The following is a 15807-nucleotide window of genomic DNA, read 5'->3' on the forward strand; positions in this document are numbered from 1 at the left end:
TTCACAAATAACATGTTTTATAACAAAGTGTCATGTAATTATTATCAATATTGCAAATTTTTACAATTTTATTTTATTTCACAACTAAATATTTTACAAGGAAATGTACTTTATTGAAAAAAATGATAGTTAGGTTTAATATGTCTGATTTATGTAAAAATTAAACCAAACATTTGTAAATCATTGGCTGTACCTTTATTCAATCCTTGAACAATCACTCCATCACGTAAAATGTGTTTCTAACAAGAATTTAATTCATTTTGTAAGTATCAAAATGATCGATATTACGTAATAAATACTGCCGGCCATTTCTGGCCGACACAATACCATGACAACAAGTCAATATTTGAGTATTAATTTCCCGCGCTAAAGTAAGTAGACAACAACGGGAGTCGTTTTGTAGGTAAATAGCGATATTCAAGATCGCTAGAAGTTCAACAAATTGACTGTAGACCGCAGCACATAGTAAAAAAACATAACCTAACATAACCCTGCTTTTTGATGTTGCCGGTCAGATATGGCCGACAGAAAGTCTTACCATTATATACGGTGCCGGCCAGATCTGACCTACATGGCATTTGAGAGAAGTTTCAAAAATACCTTTGGCAGCTAACGTGTTAAGCACTCCCAGCGAGCCATGTACTGGAACGGTCGAAAAGAGTGGGTACTAATAATACCCTGGGAGGGGATTGGGTAGGAATTAGGGAAATGGTTAGGTGGGGGTGGGCAGTTTAACGTCATACCCAGGACGGTTCATCAAACCAATATAAAATAATATTCACTTAATAAAATATACATCACTTATTTGGGTCAAAGTTCTCCCGATATCAGTATGATTGTTAATTTATGTATTCAAAGTAGGCGCAGCAATTGCCTTCATCACAGTCACAAGATCAGTAACGCTCCGTGTGGATTTACAAGAAAATATCACTCTCAATGTAAAACGTAGTTCTACTTTCAATGTTCTTCAACTTTGTCATTTGTACCCATAAAATCCTACTTTCTTTTGTTCAGGAAGATGATAGTAATAGGAAACGAACAAAGAATCATATTTAACCACTACGACCATTAATTTTACAATTACCATGGATAATTGTTAATTATTAATATGCATGGTTTTTTACTAGGAGGAAATGGCAATACACTTTTCTTGTTGGGTGTCTGCTTTGTTGTAAGGTATGGCCACAATAAAAATCGAATCAACTATCTTTGCCACTCCGGCCTAATTTCATAATTACTGCCTACAGTTAGTCCATTCAACGAGCCTACTGGCTCTTTTTTATATATCATTTTAACTTTTCTGTCATTCCGGAATGTTATTGTTTTTTGGGCTGCAATATAATAAGCGGCCACCGTGACAATCAAATTAACTTTCTTTGCCACTCTGGCTGTTCATTTCATAATTACTGCTGATACTTGTTAACTGTATGGTTAAGTAGCAGTAGCAAGGTAACCACCAGATGTACGCAGATAATGCTGATAACTCCATAGTAGCCTGATTATGAATCCGTTTCAACTGGTCATGTCCCTTTCTGTGTTTCCGTTTCTAGTAATTTAATAATTCGGCTACAGTATAATAAGAGGCCATCACCACAATAAAATCATATTTATGATTGTCTAAACTATATAAACAAAAATGTTGACACGAATTACGTTATATAAAAACTATCTGTCATGTGTATTTATAAAACGTTACAAACAAAACAGTTAAACATTTAGTTACTTTTACTGTTTTTAAGGATATACTATGATTCTATTGTGGTGGTGGCCTCTTATTATACTGGAGCCAATAATTCAACATTTATAAATGCTTACATGATCAAAATTGTAGAGGTGAGAGCATGAAGGGGTTATGTAACAAAATTCAAAAAATCCAGCTGTCAGTGGGAATGAAGGTGCTATGTGTCAAATTGTTTTTTGACGCTGACTCCTGTCTTCCAGAGGCTTTATTTACCGAGATATTTAAGGCATGAAGGATGTATGTGTTCACAACACATGAAGTTCTAGGACATAAAGGGGATATGTGAGATTATCAAACACATATCTCCAGTCTTCCAGTAGTAACAAATGTTTTTTCTGGTGAATGAAGGAGGTATGTAACCGAAAACAACACATACCTCTTTATGCGTTCATAAAAATAGTGACTCTATACCCTTGCTTGGGCATAAAAGAGTTATGTAACTTGATCAATACACATACCTCCTTCATACATTAATAAGTAAATAATTTTGTTAGCACAAACATATCGTGGGTTTAGAATAAAAGGGTTCTAACTGACATTTTTTCATAAAATGAGGTTTTGGTGTAATAAGGTTCTAACTGACAAACTGAATGTATTCTAAACATCTGTTTTGGTTTATGTCAGCTGATAATTTAATAATAAGCAAAATAAGATAGTTCTATCCACGGTAGGTAGAATAGACACGGTTAGGGGTCGCGAGGAGGATGCGCAGTAGCATGTGACCGTCAACGGGGCCCAGCGCCGACTTCACCGCTACCTGGTTACGTGGAACTACAAGCTACTGTCTGTTTCCGGCTGTCATTCGGCTGTATGTTTCCCGCGTTTTTTTGTCATTGTGTCTGACAGTAGGCTGAGTGAGTGTTCTATAGTGCGTTTTGATGTTGATATATTTAAGTTTTAAGTTATTTACAGTCTTAATTTTTGTTAAAAAGTACCGTATGTGACTATGTGTTGGCCTAGTGAAATGTGTAATAATAATAATGCCGTGTTGTGCAGTAGCTGGTTGTTTCAAACCATTCAAGACATTCTAAAGAAACGGGAATATCTTTTCATCGTTTCCCTACGGATATTGATTTAAGAAAACAATGGGTAAAATGCATGCAAAAGGGCCGATGAATTTAACGTCGATAACGCCAAAGTATGCTCAGCCCATTTTGGGGAACATGATTTCGAGCGAGACTTAAAATCTGAGTTATTAAATACGAAAAGTAGAAGGGATTTTAAAAAGAACACAGCAGTTCCTTTCTTTGGTCTGTCAAATTTAAATGAAACGTGCAATCTCACGATTAAAACGAGTTGAAAGTAGGGAAACAAAAAAACAAATTAGTAACATTTTTTTGTGAGATCGCCAACATAGATGAACCGACTGATGCGATTCCAGAATCAACCAATGATGAAAACCTTATAGTAAACGACAAAAGTGAATCAGAAATATAATTTATTGTTGAATAAGCAATTAGCCGAAGCAATTGCAAAAATTTCCGTGTTGGAAAATAAACTTAAGTCATATGAATCTCTTTTTACAAAATCACAACAACAGTATATTTTGCAAGGTCAGTGTAGAGTTGGAGCCAAGAGGATGTCTCAAAGGCAATTACATTAAGATGTATTTCAAAAAAGGCATTTTCATTCGTTAGAGATGTGTTTAAAGCACCCACTGCCAAGTGAGACTACTATTAAACGTCGGCTAAGTCACTTTTCTATAAAACCAGGTTTCATTGATATGAGTTTTAAAAGTTATGGAAACTCAAGTTAACGTGTTTAGTGATTTTGAAAAGAAACGTGGTTTTATGTTACGATGAAATGAAGGTCAACTCTGACTTATGTTATGATAATGTGGAAGATCGAATTTTGGGTCCATATTCCATGGTACAAGTGATTGTGGTCAGAAGCATAGTAGGTAAGTGGAAGCAACCCGTTTTTTTTATGATTTTGACCGACCTGTAGATAAGGCACTTTTGTTTTGAAACCATTGCAAAGGTGGAAGCTACAGGTTTTCGAGATAAGGGCCTTTGTAAGTGACATGGGACCATCTAACCAAAAGCTTATGAAAACCTTGGGTATTATACCTGGCAAAGTAACTAGTTTAAAAAATCCAATTGACGCCACTCGTCAAATTTGGGCGTTTTTTTGATGTTCCACATTTGCTTAAACTTTGTAGGAACCATTTATTGGATCATGGTTATCAATTGAAATCTGCGAAGTAGTTTTTCAAAAAGAAATTTTTTCTAAACTCGTTGAACTAACAACATGAAAAGGATTTGAAGAGTTTGCTTACAAAATTTCCACCTCTCATATACTTTTGTCAGGTACCGAGAGGCAAAATGTAAGAAAAGCCGCAGAGCTACTCTCTGGGACAGTTGCTACAAGCAATTGAATTTAACTTTCCCGGAAATGAATCCATTGTGAAGTTTTATTAGGATCATTAACAATGGCTTTGATGTTCTTAATTCGCGAATGCCTAATCACCCATGCAACAAACTAAAGGTAGCCTATGGGCTACATTTAGCAGAGCAAAATCACGCTCTCAATGAGCTCTTTGATTTGTTCAGTTCTATGCGTGTCTTGGGAAAGTCCAACTTTGTTACCATTTCAAAATGGCTTTCTTATTTCTATATTGAGTATTCAGGGACTGTACAATGATTTGAGAGCTGAAGGCTTTACCTACATCATGGCAGCCAGGTGCAATCAGGACATCCTTGAATCGTATTTTTCCCTGATTGATTCGTGGGCTTGGACGATTTTATGACCACCCTCTACCGATAGCTGTTGGACAACGAATAAAAGCTTTACTTTAGGCCACTTTGCAAGTTCTATTGTAGCTACTGGAAACTGTCAAAGTGAAGAGACATCCACCCTCAGCGTTGATTTATTGAACAGTTTCGATTGTGCTGCTGAAAAAGGCTCTGAGGAAAAAAGTTGAACAAAGTGAAACTAGTAGTTTTATAGAAGTTGACCCACAAGAAGAAGATGAGTTGATAGGAGTTATTGAGCCAGAAATAGCAGGAGATATCGGAAACGTAGCTACTAATGAATATGATGTTTTGACTAAAGAAAAGACGGATTTGATTCAAATGCTGGCTGGATATATAGCCTATAGGGTAAAGAAGAAAAAACTGGAATCAAATTTTATTTATGGTCATCCAACGAAAGATTTCCCATCACAAAACGATTGGCTCTCTGCTATATCACGTGGAGCTCTGATGAGACCGACCAGAGAATGGGAATGGGACTGTGAAAAATATGGAAATCGACTTTAACAATTTTCATGTGTAAATAGCCTTAATAAAGACTGACTTGCAATGTAAATGAAAAAACTCTGACTAGTGTTTTGAAAACCAAATATTGCAATATAGATGAGTATGCAATTCTTTGCTTTGTGCGAACACGCACATTCTTCAGGATAAAAGCAATGAACAAGAAGAAAAGTGACAAGAGAGGAAACATTATGGAAACAAAAAAACAAATTGTGGAAGAAAAGAGTCAAAAAAGCTAGCTAAACTTCAATAATTTCAACCGAGTAAGTAATGCATAATAACTCTGCTAATGCATTATTTTGTCTATTTGTGTTTTAACCTAACGTTTCCTTTAAACGTATTTTTTAAAATTGTATAAAAATTCTTCTCTATATTTGTGGGTAATATTGATACACATTTATGCCAAGTCTCATTGCTTCACATAGAAATGGTATTTGAAACATAAAACCATTCCGGGACTTTTCAAGCACACTGTTTTGACACGACAAACTATAATGTTTAATTATAATATTATTATTGTAAGCATTTAGGATGGTAATTTTTAAATTTCAATTCACTAACAATAATATTATTTCATGTGTAAAATATTATTCGGATCACCAAATTCAATGCAGCTATGTAGGCCCAAGTGTAGACCTAGTGTAATTTATTGTACTATTCACAATGTGTATTGATAATATTATATTCGTTAAATTTAAAGCTTTTATTAACAATTAATAGCAGACAAAACATCATTTCAGTTATAAAATACGACTTGCGGGAAATTTGTATTGGAGAGTATGGCAAGAACGCAATAAAACAATGCTGGGAAAGGAGCACTAGTAACGTTGTTATGAGCTGGCACCGCAGCGAGTGGGCCCCGTTGACGTCGTCAGTGGTTGGGGGAACATGCGCGTGGCCCATACCGTTTCTATTCTACCTACCGTGGTTCTATCTGCTAAAGTCACTCTTTTACAATTGAAGAAGGTTCTAACTGCAACTTACAACCATATTGGTCCCAAAAACAAATAGTTTTAGTTCAATAAGGTTCCATTTGCAGATGGAACCATGTTATTTAAATGAATTATCTTTTTCAATGCAGTAAGGTTCTATCAGCTGATGTAAAAGCCTGATTCAATGTATTAAGGTTATTTTGCTTGCGGTTTTCCTAGAAACTGTAATATTATTTATTGGGATGTTTTATAACTAATATGAGTTCCATAAACGATAGTGAAATATTAGAGGCACTAGATGATAGTGAAGATCAGTGTGCTCCAAGAAATCAGAGTTTCACTTCTGACAGGTAAGAAATCTAACCTAAAATAACCCATACTGATGTTTTGCTCTAAACCATTAACATAGATAAAACAACATTAAAACTGGTAAATGGCTATATACCAGAATCCAAATTGAATGCTAAATTTGTGTATTTTATTCAAATAGCTATGATTTTATCAATCAAAATTTCTATTAAAGTCTATAGTGTTTTCATTTGGTTATAATTCCATTAGTTTTATTCATGTATGTTCTGAATTTTTTCTTTGATTTTAGCAATGCTGGTTCAGAGAGCAATCTTGATCAATGTGTAAACAACAACTATGTTCCTACAAAGGGTGATCCCAATGAACAAGGAGATGACATCCAAGATGAACAAGTAGAAGAATATCCCACTGAATGTGTAAACATACTAGATCCAAGTAACTCAGAAATGTAAGTCGTGTTAATATAGGATTTCAATAATTTTCATGAAATTACACAAACAGTCCAAATTCAGTACAAATTAATTATTAACTCCTATTGAGATAACCAATAACTACCTAAATATAGATAGGCTATTTGTAAAGAATAAGTACGTATTTGCATTTTCATGTTCTACGCAATAACCTACCTACCTAGGTTGTATTTATAATCTACCTAATCTAATCTGTGTTCTTTATTCCAGTAATTATGGTGCACACAATAACCTTGAGCAATATATGGAGGACATCCATGAAGAAACCGCAGAGGATAACCATGACATCATAGAGGACAATCATGATGAAATCACAGACAACAACCATGATGAAACCACAAAGGATAATTACTATGACCAACTGGCTGAGGACAACCATGATCAACTCGCTGAGGACAGTCATGACCAACTCGCTGAGGACAACCATGATAGGCAACTTTTTAGTGATGAAGGGAACATTTTTATAGTCATAACAGCAAATCAAAACTGTGACGAAGTGCAAGAAGACTTTTTAAATGTACTAGATGGAACTGTAGTTACAATTATTGAAGAAGATACACAAAGCATTAATGAAGGTGATTTTGTCACAGAACTTTCTTCTAATGAATCAGTACAAACTTTGGTATTTACTCCGGACAAGTCTCCTCACCCTACTCCTGAGGACGAACAAATTCAACAGACAATCACTGAAGGCACTCCAGATGATATTGACAGCTTGCCTGTCCAGAAGAAGCCTAGGAAAAGATTACAAACTCCAGATAACTGGAAAATAAACCAAAGGAAAAGAAAACACCAGGCAGGGGAAGAATATATCAATCAAAAAGGTAAACTAATTCATAAGAAAGAAATTAAAACAAAAAAAGACTGCCTAAACAATTGCAAATTCTTTTGCAATAAGAAGATTACTTGCGATGAAAGACAGGCAGTATTTAAGGCTTTTTATACTTTAAAGACGCAAAATGAGAAGTACATGTTCTTAAAAAATCTTACTGAAAGATCGCTAACAGCCAGAAAACAAAATAAAGGTGTTGAAAACTCTGTATCAAGACGTCAGTTTTCTTTTCGATACTATTTTAATATTAACAATGAAAGAATCCAGGTTTGTAAAACCTTCTTTTTAAGCACTTTAAGCATTTCTCAGAAACCAATTTATAATGTCCATCTTAAGAAAGACCCTGAGACTGACCTACCAAAAAATGACCAAAGAGGACATAACAAAAGTACTGTGATTCCTGCTTACGCTAAAAATGATGTCAGGATACATATAAAATCCTTCCCAGTTGTGGAATCACATTACTGCAGAAAGAATTCCTCTAAACAGTATTTAGACAGTTCATTAAATATTTCTAAGATGTATTCTCTTTTTGTTGAAAAACATCCTGATACTATTATTAAAGAGAGTATGTATAGGAGAATATTCTTAACAGAATTTAACATGGATTTCCATTTTCCAAAAAGTGATCGCTGTGACACGTGTGAAGAGCACAAGGTGAGTCTTAAAGAGAAGTTGCCTGCAGATTCAGAAAAATACCAACTTCATGTAGCAGAGAAAAATGCTATGCGAGAAGCAAGACATAAAGATCGTGAAAACTCTGATGCTACTGTATTAAGTTTTGACTTACAAAATGTAATTACTTGCCCAAGAGCTGAGATTAGCAGTTTTTTTTACTTTAGTAAATTAAATGTTTACAACTTAACTGCCCATTTGAAAACAAAAAATGGTAAGAAAGTTTACTGTGCTCTGTGGACAGAGGTAACAGGTGGTCGTACAGGCAATGATATTGCCAGCGCTGTATATAAAATTGTGAAGAAAGTTTTGCTAGATTTTCCAGAAACCGACAACTTGATAACTTGGAGTGACTCATGTGTTCCTCAAAACAGAAATCAAATGATGACGGGGGCTATGATGCTGATTCTTAAAAACAATCCTCAACTCACATCGATTACAATGAATTATTCAACACCTGGTCATGGAGCTGTCCAAGAAGTAGACAACATTCACAGCCACATTGAAAAAGCGTTTAGTGGTACTGAGTTTTTCTCGCCTGTAAGTCTGATGAGAATTTTGAAAATTGTTAACCGGAAAAATCCTTATGTTGTTTTGCAGATGACAGAAAATGACTTTTTGGACTTTGCAGCATCCAGTAAAGAGCTCAATATGAAACTGATACCCTTTACACTTATAAGTTCACTAAAACTATCCCAAGTCTTTGGATTGGTTGAGTATAATGAATTACATGGGCAAGAAATGAAGCATGTCAACATTAAACCAACTATGAGAACATCAAAAAGAAGAAAGACTTCAGAAAGATTAACAGAATATATAAGCTATGAAGAACCTGGAACAGTACAAGGCATTATAAAGCTGAAGCCAGAAAAGAAGAGGGATTTAAAAAGAATGGAAAGATTTATGCCTATAGTAGATAGGGAGTATTATCAAGTAATTCTTAATGCTCACTAAACATTGTGTTGAAAACTCTCTTAGAAATATCATATTTTTATTTACTGTTTTCACAATCCAGGTGTGATAGACATAGCACTTAAGTTAATTAGTGCAGTTTTGTAAATTTTTTATACCGACATTGTTAATAATAAAATTAACTATACTAATTGTAGTTTTTGTTTATTTTGTTTACCTATTCAAATATGATGCTCTGGTGTTATAAGATTAGAAATTAATCTTATGACTGAAAGGTGGAAAAAATAATATTGTGATTTCATTTAATTTAATAGAGTTCTAAGTGGTACATTGAACTGTCTTACATTAAATGATTGCTTATATTTTAGATTAATATAGTTCTAACTAGTAAATAGAACTTTTTTAAATAAGCACATAAAAAAAAGTTAAATAAAATAGTTCTAACTACCTCTTGGAACCTTTTTATGTTATATTATTAAAATATTAAAAATAATAAGGTTCTAACTGAAAACAAAAGTTTAATTTTTTAAAAGAACTTTAATCATTTACCACTAACTAATTGAATAATTCAAACTTTTAGATGATATAGCATTTAAAAAATCTACAAGCAAGTTATTTGAGCCTGAAACAATTTCAAACCGATATGTCAAATCTTTGATGCTCCCTCCTGAAAATTTTAGGATTGTGCACTTAGTACCCTTTTATTCTAAACCCACGATATGTATGTGACTAAGCATTGATCATACCTCCTTTATACAACAGAAAAAACATTATCCATAAATGAAAATCCATGTGTGTGCATCATACGACCTTCATACTTCAGTCAGCTGTGAAAAATGTTTATAGTGTTTACATTACTAGTTGTTTGGTGCTAATAAAAATGTTTGTTTTTTTAATAGATTTCAATACCATTGTTATTTTCTTTTGCTGAAATGGCTTCAAGAGGCCATCTTGTGTTAAATCTAGCTTTATCAACTGTTGTCGACTCTCAGAATATCCGGGATGATAATAATGTCACAAGTAGACAAGAACTTAACCTACAAAATGAAGATTCAGTACCGATTCTACCAGAAAGAAATACAAATATTCAGCCTATGGGTAAGTACATCCTTAAACTATTACCTCTTACATATAAAATAATTACTAAAATAATCCCTAGTGCAGTTACTGATAGATGTATGTGTTTGGTCGTAATTATTGCTTTGAACTTAAAACAAGAGCCAGAAATCAAATACCCGTTGGAACTTACAGAAAACTACGTAAGTTCTTTTTCTTATTCTAACGTAAAATAGGCTTATGTATATTTAATGAGAATATGTAGGCTACATTAATTTTATTCTCTGAGAAGAAATAGAAAATTTGACTAAATTATTTAGTTTTGGTATAACTTTAATAAATTTTTAATCACCCAAGTTATCAAATATAGGCTATATATTAAAAGGTTACGGTATTGTTTAAAGGTCAGGCGTTATTACGCATTTTATGCCTACCCTGACCACATAAGCCCAGGGAAACCCCTAGCCACGAGCATTTGTTGTTGTTCACAAGCAATGGAAAAGAACAAGCCCAACACAGTACGAGTCGTAATGTAATGATAAAACCTTGTGACCACTACTTAGATTTGAACCCACGGTAGACCGTACCTTGAGTCCAAAGGTGAACATGATAACCACTAGACCACAGACTTGTTCGATCATTAAAAATCGTAGGTAAAATTGATAGAATAAAGAATTATTAATCTCTTTATTTTTTTTCAAGACAATAATCTCAGTAATTTTTGTAACACTAAAGACATTTATATTTGTTACAGATAGACGAGACGATTCTGAAGAAACCGACATCCTTTTTAGTGACTGTTCCAGTGATGAATATTAGCCAAATTACAACGATTATGACGATTCAGATGTTGAGTACGTTGACAACAAACAAAAAAACGAAAACTTCAAAAGAAAGTGTTTCAACATCCAGAAAATGAAATTCCGAGTTGGAACAGGTAACAATGGTGTTTTTAACAATCAAAATAACACGGTTCAAAATGGTGAACAATATCTTGTGGTGACTGATGAAAATCATCCAAATAATGTGGAGCTGCAAGGAATCCCCAATTTGCAGGCAATACGACAAAAGAAGAAAAAGTTTTCTTAAAGTAACTAAGAAGAGACAAAGAAATTCAAATGAGTGATTGAAAGTTAAAAGAATGATTAACAGAGAACGAGGCGAGGCCTACATGAACTGTAAAGGTGAATTAAAACCGGCTTAAAACGGTTTTCACAGGTGCTTTGTGCCCTGACAAATGTCGCTTGAAATGCTCTGAGGCTTTTACCTTGGAAGAAACGGAACAATTATTTACTTCATATTACAAACTAGACATAAATGCTAAAAACTGTTTACTATTTAATGCTATAAATTAAAGTATGCCTTGTAGAAAGCGAACTGGTGCAATAAAAAATAAAACTGCAACATAATAAGTACGCTGTTTCTGTTGGGGGAAAGCAAACCACTGTTTGTAAAAGAGCTTTCATCAAACTGTATAATATAAGCACGAAAAATATTGAGTTAATCCAAGCTAGTATTAATACCGGTTTAGGAGCCCCTGCGCCTGACAGAAAGGGGAAACATAACAGGAGACCAAACAAAACACCTGAAGATGTGGCAGCTTGCATCATTCAGCACATTTCTAGTTTTCCCGCTGAGGAATCCCATTACTCAAGGAATAGGAACATTCACAAGAAATATCTTTCACCACTGTTGTCTATTCCAGTTATGCACAAATTACACCTTGAAAAGTGTACTATAGATCAGGTAGAGGAGCAATTGAAAATTAAAGAGTGCATGTATCACTTCTACTTCAATAATGAGTTCAATTTGTCTTTTGGGCATCCAAAAAGTGATACCTGCAGCACTTGTGATGCAGGTACTGCTGATGAGGAACACTTTGAGAACTACAAGTATGCTTTTGAAGTCCAAAAAGCTGCAGAGAAATAGCTAGAAGTACAACAAACACTGTGTACATTACACTAGACTTACAACAAACCATGCTGTTACCAAAACTAAGCCCTTCAAAGGCTTTTTATCTCCGTCAGATGTGGTTCTATAATCTTGGAATTCATATAATAGCAAAGCATATTAATAAAACCATTTGTTGCACTTGGACATAAAACCAGGCAGGCAAAGGTAGCAATGAAATTGTTAGCAGTCTTCTGAGGGCAATAGAGGTTGATGACCTGTTGAAACAAAAGGACCATTTGATTCTTTGGACCGATTCTTGTTCAGGACAAAACAAGAATTTTTTAATGATATGCATTCACCAATACCTTGTGGGGACAGGACAGTTTAAAACAATAGACCACAAACTTCCTGAAGTGGGACATCCCTACTTAGATTCCGATCGTGATTTTGGAAGAATCGAAAAATGTTTAAGGAAACACCAAACCATCTGCACACCAGACCAGTACCAAGAAGTAATCATATCCTCAAATCAAAAAAATATAGTAATTGACATGAAGGATCACTTCAGGAACACAGAAGATTTGTCAAAACGAATGAAGATTAGTAACAAAAAGAAAGACCTTCTAAATGAAAAGGTGTATTTCAGGGATGGCATTAAATGGTTTAGAACGGAGTCTTTTGGGTCATACTTATTTAAAGAAAGTTATGACCTCAACACACCCTTAAAAATTGTAAACCTACACAAAGATTCTTCGCCAGCTCTGCCAAAAGACTTTACTATTCCAAGGCTATTTAGAAATTCTGGATCACTGACAAAAGAAAAGATTGAAAACCTTAAGGAACAGTTACGCTATGTTTGTGCTTGATCAACACAAGTGGTTTTACCATCAAGTATTGCATGAGCAAGAAGAAAATGCTGTCTAGTTTATGAGTTTGTTTCTGTATTACTGTAATACATAATATAACATTGCAATACACTTTTAAACTTTAACAAAGTATTTTTTTTTAACTTCTAATCCCATTTTCTATAATTTATTATATAATTATTATTTTCAGCATCATTCATTGAAGTTTTTCACCTATTTTATGAATAATAATGTATTTCCCCCCTAACATTTCAATGTGATAAAGAAATGTAATATACAACAGCTGTATTATAAATAAAAACATCCATCCTATGTAGGCATAAATGAGGTAAGTGAACATACCTCCTTTTGACAAATGAAAACTATAAAAATAAAAAATTTCTTGCAGAAGAGGGAGCTATGTACAATAATACATTTATTTTTATTTCAGTATGCAAGTATTGCAGTTTGTCACCCTATTGAAAGAATTTTACACTATTTAGGAGTCCATTAACGTTATTTTGAAAAGAAAAAAGCATATCTGAAAAAAAGTTCCAGGCCTTAAACTTTAAGTCCAATTATCTCAGAACTAACTTCTTGTCACATAACACCATCATGCTCTCACCTCTTCAATTAATAGTAACCTATATTGTCATTTCTCTCAGTTAAGAATCCATGTTTATAATGAACAAGCACTGATTAACCTTTAGGAATTTTATATTTTACTAATTGGTATTATATTGAGGGATGTTTTTTCATTCGTTTTTATCTGCGTGGGACAGTACCCTGCGAAGGTGCTACCCCATGTTGATGGCCAGAGGCATTTGCCTACAGTCAGACCCATAAACCAGCCTACTCGTCCCTTTTGCAATTTTTCAGTATTTTCTGACATTCCAAAATTTAATTTTTATTTGGGGTACAATATAATAAGCGGCCACCACAACAATCGAATCAACCGTTGATTAGAAATATCTAAACTATCAAATACAAAATCATTTGGCCAATAGATATTCATAATTAATAATATTTCCAGCTATTTTTATTTTACAGAATAATATTGTTTAATATGATCTTGAAATCCTATAATTCTGTTGAGCATAAACATTATTATTCCAAACTAATTCAAACAAAGTTAAATCATGTGCATGGTTTTTTAGTGATGAACGTTAAAAATGGGAAATACGTGGTCAGGTATTACGTTCTAGTAACCTGTTACCTCGGTAACTGTCACAAGGTGTCAGAAACGTTTATCCTTCAAAATAGTAAAAAGTAGCTAAATGTTAGGCTTACAATGTTTTGATTCTTACTTTTAATAAATATACATAACCTTGACAGTTTTTTATTCATCATTACACTAGCATATGGGTACTTTTAAAGAAATAAAAACAGCCCAACTATACAGTAATTTGAAATGCTTATACTGTAGTTTAGTTTCAATAGTTATGTCAAGGATTTATTAATCATCAATATCGATGATTAGATAATTACGGGTATTGATGATTCGTGTTTATTTTTATATACATATATTTTTCGAGGAGACTTTAATAAGAAGCCTACATTTGTTATTATGTTGTTTTTATTGAATGATGATGGGTAATATTACAGATATTATTGTATGTGTGTGTGTCTATATATATATATATATATACATACATACACATAATATATATATATATATATTATTATGGGTAGGCTACGATAAGCGGACCCGGTTTTTTGTATCGATGAATGTAATCATTGATACCTAATATTTGCATCTCAAATCCTACACTATCAATCGATATAAAAATATCTATAGTCCTCAATAACAATCATACGTTTTAAATTAAAATATGAATTTAATATTTACAGTGATCAAACAAATTATTATAACCAAAATTGGGAAAACTGAAGATGACCATATTTGCTCCTCTCACAGTTACAGTTGTTTCTTTCCCACAAATTTCACATAATGGGGTTTTTTCGGTACGAGTCCAACATGTTGAAGTCACAAAAAACATGTCTTATCATCTTTGTTGTCTCAAGCAATGTTGTTTAGTTTTTTTTTAAATTGACTGTCATTTTTAATAATAAAATGTTACTTATAAATAATTGAAATATTACATCACTAGTATTATTTGAAAGTGTTTACAGCTGTTGATGTAGATTATAAAGTTAATGGTTCAAAATTGACGACTTGAAGTAATAAAGGATGCAAGTGCCATATTTATACTTCTGAGTAAATTGAGTTTTTCGTTTAAATACATTACATATTTTGATTAAAATGTTCATTTCCAACCAATAATTGTATCAGGTTTCGATACATTGATCTGTAAAAAATTTTTATCAATTAGAGCATTGGCTTAAATGTTGTTTTTTATCATCTAATTTTAGGTTAGATGTATGTGCCACTTGACTAACGTGAAAAAAGATGTAAGTTCAAATGGAACTTACATCACTTTACACGTTTTAAAATATTACAAATTGATATAATTAATATTATATTTAATTATATCAATAATATAACTAATTAATATGATTATTTATATTTAATTTAATTTTAGGGTACTCTTTAAAATAAGATTAGCCTACTTACCACACTTCCGGTTATTGGATTGGAGTGACACACAATGGAAAAAAACTGCTCGTGAAACCCACATATTTTTTATTTAAGTTAAACACACAAAAATAATTCTGTGTACAAATTTTCTGCATAAGACATGGAAGTAGAAACCATTATACACAACTTTGAAAAAATTAAATGAAAACATAATACTCTGAGTTATTCTTAAGATATTAGTTTTATATAAAAGTCCTTGTGGTCTTCATTAGTTAAAAAAGCAATCATGGATTTCAAATCCTTTTTTTAGCTTCTGATAGCTGTTATTCACAATGTAAAGTAGGCA

At 33.1% G+C, this 15807-nt stretch overlaps 1 protein-coding gene across 1 annotated transcript; it reads left to right on the plus strand.

Annotated features, from left to right (window-relative positions):
- Positions 1-5931: 5931 nt before the first annotated feature.
- Positions 5932-9324, plus strand: LOC124357816. Its single transcript, XM_046809874.1, has 2 exons — positions 5932-6687; positions 6920-9324. Exons 1-2 carry the CDS (start codon positions 6497-6499, stop codon positions 9168-9170), a joined length of 2442 nt encoding a protein of 813 aa, XP_046665830.1. The 5' UTR covers positions 5932-6496; the 3' UTR covers positions 9171-9324.
- The last annotated feature ends 6483 nt before the right edge of the window (positions 9325-15807 follow it).

The sequence above is a fragment of the Homalodisca vitripennis genome, chromosome 3 (assembly GCF_021130785.1).
Source record: "Homalodisca vitripennis isolate AUS2020 chromosome 3, UT_GWSS_2.1, whole genome shotgun sequence".
NCBI classification, from domain to species: Eukaryota; Metazoa; Arthropoda; class Insecta; order Hemiptera; family Cicadellidae; genus Homalodisca; species Homalodisca vitripennis.

What these genes read in the sequence shown, in the direction of transcription:
- LOC124357816 (XM_046809874.1), top strand. Translation starts at nt 6,497, where the DNA reads ATGTATGTTCTGAATTTTTTCTTTGATTTTAGCAATGCTGGTTCAGAG. An exon ending in GATCCAAGTAACTCAGAAAT is followed by an intron (nt 6,688 to 6,919) that starts GTAAGTCGTGTT and finishes TCTTTATTCCAG; the next exon opens with TAATTATGGTGCACACAATA.